Source organism: Eurypyga helias, unplaced genomic scaffold, assembly GCF_000690775.1.
Source record: "Eurypyga helias isolate BGI_N326 unplaced genomic scaffold, ASM69077v1 scaffold6951, whole genome shotgun sequence".
NCBI lineage: Eukaryota > Metazoa > Chordata > Aves > Eurypygiformes > Eurypygidae > Eurypyga > Eurypyga helias.
This window is the reverse complement of record NW_010231452.1, coordinates 3768-13268: the sequence shown is the minus strand read 5'-3', so window position 1 is coordinate 13268 and position 9501 is coordinate 3768. Positions and strand designations below refer to the sequence as shown.

The 9501-nt window shown below is 41.8% G+C and overlaps 1 protein-coding gene across 1 annotated transcript in view; it reads right to left on the bottom strand.

The window, feature by feature from the left end:
• CD2AP (CD2-associated protein) overlaps positions 1 to 9501 on the bottom strand; it is a 44545-nt gene that overhangs the window by 33995 nt on the left and 1049 nt on the right. Inside the window, exons 2-3 of the mRNA XM_010161083.1 lie at positions 6136 to 6311; positions 2266 to 2366 (exon numbers count right to left, since the gene is read on the bottom strand). Coding sequence (XP_010159385.1) covers positions 2266 to 2366; positions 6136 to 6311 — 277 coding nt within the window. The remainder of the gene's footprint in view (positions 1 to 2265; positions 2367 to 6135; positions 6312 to 9501) is intronic.

Below are 9501 nucleotides of genomic sequence, written 5' to 3'. Positions count from 1 at the left end.
GGGGGATGGCATTGAAATATATGAAGATTTCATTTCATTTCACAGCAATGACACAGTTATCATGCACTTTGTGCATTTGTTTTGCATGTAAAGCCTATAAGTTCAGTAAACAAAAAACCCTGCCATTCAGCCAGTATGTAGCACATGAGGGCCTTCTTCCCTAAAAGGTAGTTTTGATCCTTGTAGCCTGCTCTGTTCAATATCAGCCATTTAATTTCCGAAACCATCTGCCTCCACCTTTGATTTCACCATCAGCAGTGTCAGTTGCCACTACTCAATTTATGAAAACAGTTGTAAGGGGTAAATACTGAATTATTCTCAGTTAACTGGTAAACTGATCCCCTTGTGGAGCTGATCTTATCTTATTTTCCCCATAACAAAGGGATTAAATGATTTTTCATTGAAGTAACAGTTATGAGTTATCTGCATATACATAAATAGCACCTTTAATATATATATATATACGTGGAAGCAAAGATCATCTCACACTAGTGAAGACAAGGTACCTAGGATAAGTTATCCTAGCACAGTGCACAACTGATGGATGGTATTTTCTACCATTCTTCACATCTCTTGTCTATCGATACAGTTTTGTGAAGCAGACCTAGCCTATACCTGCCAGGCCTATTCTAGACCATCATAAAAACAGTGTGCAAACAGCTCTGTGCTCCTAGTCAGCTGCAGTATTTTTCTACCTGGTAGCATTTGCCTAAAAATTTGATTAACGGTTTTCCTCAGAGGGACCAAAGGCTGAGTACTACAAATATGTGTTTTTGAATTGTTAGTAAAGGAAGAAGCATGGGGATTGACTAAAAAAAGAAATAATAAGACATAATACCTGTTTCCTAAGAAACCACAAGGAAATAATTGTGGTTTTATTGTTTGGCTACTTGGTCATCTCTGACACATCCCACCAAACACCCCTTCCAAAATAATTCCAGATGTTGATATGTGCAACCTGAGCAGCTTCCACAACAGCTTATTGCACATGCTCTCTTGTAAACACTTATGTTGGACCATTCAAAGTCATGACTTTTGCGTACAGGCACAATCCACAGATTAAACGGGTGAGGTTATCCAGGAGGACTCCTTTAGAGAACACCTACACACAATGCACAGTATTTATGGAACTTGTGATTTTAGTGAGCAGGTTTTACAAGTCACTCGCTCTCTTTATTCAAAGAATAAATACTAAAAGTTATTAGTGCAAATACATCTAAAAGCTTAACTTTTTCCTTGCTAGAAGAATGGAAAAGTCCATCCTGGCAAATGTTGGGATCCTGCAGAGTTAGCACTCTCTTCAAAAGAGAGGATGCATGTGAAAAAACCAGTCTCAAAGCTACTTAAAAAGCACCACCAGACACATGGGTAGAAAGAAAGGTTCAATCTTCTTCGTCCGACTGCCAGAGAGGTAGAGACGGCACCAGTGAGGGTCAGAGCATGCTGTGCAGAATATTTCCACCTAGTTTTGAAAAGGTACCTTCCACGATCACTCTAGTCGTTCTCCATAGGTTCCCTGACAGACTGAGCTCTTGTAAGAGGCACTGTTCCCACATATTCCCACAACACCAGCTATTGAACAGAACAGGATAACACAGCAACACCTAGGTAGGGAAAAACAAAAAAGCAATCCCTACCCTTAAAGCCCCTCTCAGATACACAGGGCCATTGCCATCCAGTTCTAAACACCAAGATAGACCTTTATTTCTTAGCCAGTGGAAAATGAAGGGAATAAAAATAACAGCAGGTTGCTGAGTATATTTCAATGTTCCGTAGCGTTCTGTAAGTGGGTTAAACATACACTACAGGTACGGGGTTTTGTACTGAGTATTGTTACTATTAGTTCAAAAAAGCACAAAACTGGAAAATCAGGTCAAATAACATTTTTCACCTAAACCAAGTTATGGTATGTCAACTTAAAAGGCAGCTGGTCAAACAATTTTAGCATAAGCATCCTAGAAGTAAGGATTGCATAGACAGGGCCAGAGAACTAGAAAAGCCTTTCAAAAAAGGAATCTGTGTAACAGATCATAAAGCGATTGCTGCAGTGATCAAATACTTCCCCTAAACTTCTAATATTCATTGATTTAGGATGAGATGCTGAGAGAAAGAACTCCTATTCACTTCAGCTTCAAAAACACTACTTCTCATGCTATTTTTCCAACATCATTGTAATTCAAGCAATCACACAGAAAAAAAAAACACCACACCCCAATTAGACTTTTGGCCACATAAAGAGACAATCACCTCCGTAAAACAGCTTACCTCTTCGTTGATGTCGATCACATCCCCCAGTTTGAGTTCCAGCTCATCCTCGTTCTGTGGGATGTATTCAAAAAGCACTTTGCACTGCCGCTTCTTGGACCCTGATTCAAGGGAAATGGCAAAAGTAAGAACGCTTGCTAAGGACAACTGTGATTTCCTATGGTCAGCTCCTGATGACCAAAGTCTGACCAGAAGACCCATAAACCATCCCAAAAAGCAAAAAAAACCCAACAGCTTTTGCTGCTGGTTTTGTAGTTTGCTTGTGTCACTTTAAACTAGCGAGCTGTATCTTACACACAACTCAGTTTGAAAAACATCAAGCTTCACAGACAGCCAATTACAAACAAATAAACACTACACTGCCAATGCCCAACACGCTATAAAATACATGTTGACACAAGCAAGTCAGATAAATCCCCAGCACAATGATTTTCAAGCTATTTCCTGACCAAAATCTGACAATCACTGCCAGCTGCAGCATTAGCACTTGCTTGGAAGAAAACATGCAAGTTTGAGCCTCCAGTCTAAGCCATCCCAGGAGAAAGAACCAATGTTTTGTTCTGCACAACACTGCAGTGCAGATAGCCTTTCTGCCCTCTAACAAAGGCCTTGCTAACTCCAGCTCTGAGGTAATGCTAACATTTGCTCAGCTCATATTTCAAAATCTAAACTCACTTTTATCTGTGAAAGCAAAAAAAAAAAAAATAAACTCTTTTTTCAGTATGGAGTTGAGAAATTAAGCCTAAGCTTCAATTAGCAGTGTTTGACAAAAGCAAAATTAAAATAAAGGGCAGTCTTCAGATGTTTGCCACATACCATTAAAGCTTTCAGGCATTAAAAAGTCAAAATGCCATCCCGAGATGGGAGAACATGGAAATAGCTTCCAACAATCCCTCCAGCCAGAGTGGTGTGAAGCTACTATTGCCCAGTTCCTCTGCATGTATCCTGGGGGGATGCTACTGCTGAACTTGCAGAGTTGAGGCATTTCTGCAAACAAGAGGCCATGCTTTCAGAGCTTTCCCACAAAACACCAGGCAAGACGCTCCTGAAGGCAACTGTCACCCTGAGTTATGACCCACATACGCTCCCTATCCTCCCCCAAAACAACCTACTGCAATTTAAGTGAACATTTGAATCAAAAACTTGAAGTGGTAAAGCTTAAACCTTACAGGACCTGTGCAATTCCCATATTCCCCTCTTAGACTTTGCACTCCTTCAATACTCAAACTTGAGCAAGTAAGATTATCTGGGTAGAAACATTTCAAAATATGGACACTGCCTCCAAGATTGAGCCTTGTCTTCTAGCAGCGTTGAAAGTCCAAAGTCAGGTGTTCAGGACATCGCCACACCCAGTGTCCACAGTACAAAACATGCCAGGCAGCCGAGCAATGCTCTGCATCTAGAGTTTCTAAGAGAGGGCTCACCGAATCAGGAATTTCCTACCTGCTGGTATATGGTCGGTGTTCTCAAGAGCTTAAAAGGGGCAGGAACCAAATAAACCAAAAGTATGAAGCTCTATGGGGTATTTCTAATAACATGTAATTGCCCACATAATACACCCTTCTTGTAACTCCACTGAAATTCACACAGCAAGAGGGATTGTTAGGTTAACAGTAATTACAATAAACGGTTCACTGGCCTTTACTACCGCCTGCAGTGCTTTCAGGGCTCCTCCTTTGCACGAGATTAACCGATACCAAAAAAAGGCAAATTAAAAAGTTATGGCCATTTAATATAAATCTGATCTCAGCGTTCCTTTTCAGACTGCAATTGTACCTAAATGGGGGGAGGGACAGGACACAAACCCTCCAGGGCTGGGTAAGCCTTGATCATGTCTCCTCTTGGCTTTATCTTCTCAACCAAAAATCCATGGGTTTGTCCCCCATCCAGAACTCTCTCAACTACAGTTTTTTCGCTGATCCCCAGTTCAGGAAGTTCTGCCTTCCAGTTTTTAAGAAATCCCTAGACTAACCTAGGAAGCTAATGATCCCCTCAGAAAACAATGTTCCAGCTTCAAATGGTACATCAGGACTGCTGGGATGGCAGTCCCCAGGCAATTCTGTCCCTTTCCAAAACAAATTGGCAAGTTTTGTTTGTTTTGTACAGAGTAAGCCAAATTTAGCCCTTTGTTGCCTTAATTTAGCACACCTTCTGTATTCCCCTTTTCCTGAAGAAGCGCAGCCACGTAACCAACAGGAATTCTGCCTGCAGCTTACCAATATGGAGAACCTGAACTCAGCAAGAGCTGCACTTGAGAACACAAGGGACTTCCAGGCAGAGACAACCTACCTCACTGCACATTGGAAACTTCCTATTAAAGAACCTTGACGTTGTTTTTCACATTGTAAACCTCATTTTACCAGGTTTGGAACCAGAAACAGAAAGACAACTAAGCACTGGAAACCTTTTGAAGGGAGTGAGCGATTTGCCCAGGCACAGAACAAACAGGATCTGCAGGAGCTGTTTAAACAGTCTTCCAGAGAAGAGGGAACAGCAAGCAAAATGGAAATGCAGGGATTGTTGTTGCGCCAAGTGAATAGTTGTGTGCTTAAAGGTGCTTTAACAGCATTTTCTTCAAGGAGGATAAGACTAGCCAGAGCACTGCAAACTTTGAGACCAAGTTGTACCTACTACTCTGGCCACAGCCACCAGCATGAGGACGAGGCACGCTGAATATGGGATCATTCCAGGGTTAGGGAGACCAGAACGAATAGGCAACACCTGAACTGGTCAGATCACGTTCATAGAATCACAGAATGTTAGAGTATCTTGAGTTGGGAGGACCCACAAAGAACATGCAGATTCCCTTTCAGAGCGCGGTTCTGTTAGTCTAGGAACAGCGTTCATCTTTCAGGCTAGATTTTCAAAAGCCTGCTGATGCAAACATCTAACAGGCATATATATGCCATCACCAATATGCACATGCACATCAGACTCAAAAAGAAGTGATTTTGAAGGTAATATCCTTAGTTGCCTAGAAGCAGGCTTCAAGAAATTCGTAAACCTGGTGGTTCCATTTCATGTCTTTAAATGACAACTAGTGGCTCTTCTCCTTTTATGGGCAAAAGCTCAAAGCATAAACATAGCAGGAACAGTAAGTTCTTAATTATTTCTTTTAAAAAAAGCAAACTTTAATCATAAAAGCCTGCAATCCCTTGTAAGAGGGAAGAAACCAGTGTAATTTACAGCTATCTCTTCTAAGACTGAGGTGTCCAAATACAATTTACAAGTCAATCTTCTGGATGCACAGAAGAACACTAAGGCTTTTGCTTTAGGTTTTAGTCACCTTGATTTAAATACTAACATTAAAACACAGAAGCCACAGATATGGATGCACCAAGTCTGCACTCCTGACCACCCTGGGGGCTGCCGTTACTATCAACGGGAGACCACTGCTTTGTCTTAGACATCACCAACTTCACCTTATTTCACACTAGAAGCAAGCCTACCAAACAAGAGGAACCTGAACTACAGAGTGTTTCCTTGTCAAAGCCCTGAATTTATAACAGAACTTTAATGTTTAGAAGAAATGTCAACAGGAAGATTTTTGATTATCGTGAACAGGCCTGTAGTTCTCATTCAGGTACCTGACAATACAAGCAGAATCACATGAAGTTACAGCACCAACTCCCTAGAATGTGGAAGGGGTCTAAACCCTGTACCCAGGAAAATTCATCCCTATTGTTGCTGTTAAGGACTACATGCAAGCTTTCTGCCCACACATCCAGGAGCAGACTTTGGCTTAGAATCAAAGCTTTTCCTCCTGTGTCCCTAGTTTTCTGTACAAGTCAGACATTAAATAATTCATGTTTATTAAAAAAATGTGCATCAGCAGCTTATGCAATTAAAGGAATTGGAAAGACTACATACTCTTCTTGAAGCTTTTGGCCAGGGGATGAGGCTGAAATCCTCCTGCTGGAAGTCCATAGCTGCTCATACGCTGCACAAGACTGGCTACATTGCCAGACTTCTCCCTCCTGAGTAGTACGCCATCATCCTTGGGCTCTACATCCTTCTTAACTTCCTGAAACAAGAAATTTAAAAGACTGAGAAGGCCATTTAAATTACCCAAGAGATCAGTGTTTTTAGACAGGCACCTCACAGACTAACAGCTTTCAGGTACTTACCATTTAGTGTGTAATGATATATTACTCAAAAAAAATCACGGCATCCTGCAACTAAACATACTGAAAGCCTTAAATAAAGTTGACCTCTCCATACCATCATGTTGGCAAACAGGTAAGCTGATGTGCTGAGAAACAAGGGTAGTTTTCTAGTCATCTACTCCAACCCTAAGAAAAGTAGCTTTGAGCCCAGAAGTCCTGTATTACAACTCAAGTCACAGCTCATATTTGAAAATATTTTCAAAAACATAATATTACTTCAATGACAGACCCATAGGGTAGGGCACTAAACAAAATATTTTGGTATATAAAACTGTATTAGTTGATCATCTTTGCCTCAGAAAGCTCAAAGGCTGTTTACAGACAAGATGCAATCATACTGCTGAAAGATGAGTGGAAAATAAAGTGAGATACAAGAAAGAGTGGGAGGAAAATACAGAAGATGTAAGAGGAAAGACCTCATTTTTCTGATAACTGTCTCCCACCTTCCTATCTTTCTTAAATTAAGGTGTTAGCATTGGAATTTAATGTGTCAATCGAAACTAATAAGCCTATAAACAAGAAAGCATCAGTTTGACAGAAAAGGCAATGTACACAGCAGTTACTCTACTGCATCAGCTCACTAAATGAGATTCCACTGGAGAACAGATACTCTGAAAAGAGGAAATCATCACTTTGCACAAGAAGAAACCCATTAAGTCAGATCAATGGCCCATCCAGTGCAGAACACAGCTCCCAGCAGCCACAGTCCCAGACGCTCTTTAGAGAGCTAGCCTGCAACCCAGATCCTCCCACGTTCCCAGAGCGCCCATAAAGGTTTCATTAGGGAGATATATCTCCTCCACTCTCTCTCCTTCATGTCTGCAGATGAAGCGGTCTAATCCCTTTCTGCACCCAAGGTCTTGTCTGCCTCCACAGCTTCCTTAGGGACAGACTCCAGGCACTGGATCTCTGCTGCTCCCACTCCCCTGCTTTCAGCTGACACCTCATTACTCCCAGTGTGTGCACCCCATCACTGCCTTTAGTGTAGCACTAGCTCCAGGGCTAGGTAAACCTTGATCATGCCCCTCCCTGGTTTTATCCTCTCAACTGAAGAGTCCCAGCCTTGTCAGCCCCCATCTCACCAGGCAGCTGCTCCATCCTCATAAACATCGAGCTGCCTGCCCCCTTCCTGGTCTCAACAGATCTGATGACACCTGGCATCCTGCCCATGTTTTGGGCTGTCACTGCACCCAGAGGTGAGGATTTCTGAGAATCAAAAGCAGACATTCATTAGCTGATGATCTACTCTCAACCAGCACTGCCATGAAGGATTACTGTATGGATTACTGTTCTGATACACGAGTTGGCATTTACCTACCGTCAAGCTCATCTGTCGCCCTTTTTGCCTGCTCAGCTTCCTGCCATCAGCAAGGCCCAGGACTACATAAGGGTTTAATAGCACTCACAAAATGGGAGTGTCTGCTGTTAAATCCCCTCTCCAGATGGCCAGAGATGCTGAACAAAGCCAGTACCACAAATGGCTCCTGGGGGATCCCATCACCAACTATCCTCTATCCTGACACGTCCCTTGCTTCTTTAAGCAATTTCCAATCCATGAAAGAATTTTTTCCTTCGGTCTGAAAGCAACTGCATTCCTTCAGTAACTTGACAGAAAGCTTTATAAACAAGATTTTCAGAAAACCCAAGTGTGCTGCACCCACTGAATCTCACGTGCCTATGTACTCAGCAGGGCCCCCAAAGCCCGTCAGCCTTTCTACCACTGCAGCATTACACTGTCTTGAGGAAAGCAAACACCCATAAGTAATTTGCAGTTTTTCGTGGTCCACTTCAGAACAATTCTTGCACCCACCATCAGTGGCCACTGGTTAACAATTCAGCTACCACTGCAACAAAATCTTTAGTAATATTTGAAAACACTACTGGCCATATATACATATACTGTGTGTATACACATATATACACACAGACACTTATTAATGTCATGTGAACTCTTCAACCTGAGCTTTAACACAACAAAACTCATGCACTGACGAAATGCCAAAAACCAAGAAACATATTCACCATTACCTACCTGGTGCTTTCTGGGACATTAAAACACAGGCTACTTCCTGCAGCTGTCCACCTGGAAAACTCAGCAGGTCTGGAAAGCTACTGATGCTTTCAAACACACTATGAACCTCAAGTTAAATAGTCCAAAGCACCTTCCTATTTCCCTAATAGCAGAGCAAGTAGAATAAGCAAGACTACAGCACGATTTCTCCCCCCCCCCATCTACATTATATAAAGAGGCTTTTCAGAAAACAGGTGAGTAGTTCCTGCTGTTCCTCATCTTCATCCACAGGGACTTCTGCCCTGGAGATCTTGGCTCTGCTGAGATTCCCACCTTCCCAGTCAAAAAAAACCCACCAGAATAGCACAGCCTATCTACCACCCAGTTCAGGAGACATTTCACATTGCAAAGACTCTGTTAGTCTCAATTTTCAAGTTGGGTTTTTTTTGGCCAGTTACTTGCAAATCCAATAAACCATAAGCAATTAAATTTGGCTACAGCTGAAAAGTTTGCCACCTCCAAAACACTTTTCTAGCTGCCTTACTTATAAGGTCATCCTGCTCAACTGAAGTTGAGTGGATCTGTACCTAGATTTTAGAAATTATAGTCTTCTGCTATGCAATTTGTACCTCCTCCAAAAGCTTCCAGCTGCTCCAGGAACTAATGCTTCCCTAGTTAACTGGTTTCTCAACTGTAACACACTCCAGTGGGGAGTCAGCTCCAGGCTCGTTCCCCAGGTCTGCACTTCACACAAGACTTCAGAAGTGGCTGCTGAAACAATTTTGTGAAAAGCAGAAATGCAAAAAAAAAAGAGAAATGGGGAAGACACACACAAGTGGTCTGGTCAAAAACATGACATACTTCTAATATTTAAAAAAAAAAAAAAAAATACCACAAACCACTTCCATAAGGTAGGACAGGCTGTAAGGGAAACATCACCTTCATCAGTAATTTGCAGTACAGATAATATACTTTTAACCCCAGCAGTAGCATCGAAGGCAAAAATAAAATTGATAGGTTACAAACAATAGGAAATTATTTGAGACAAAAGTGACCATA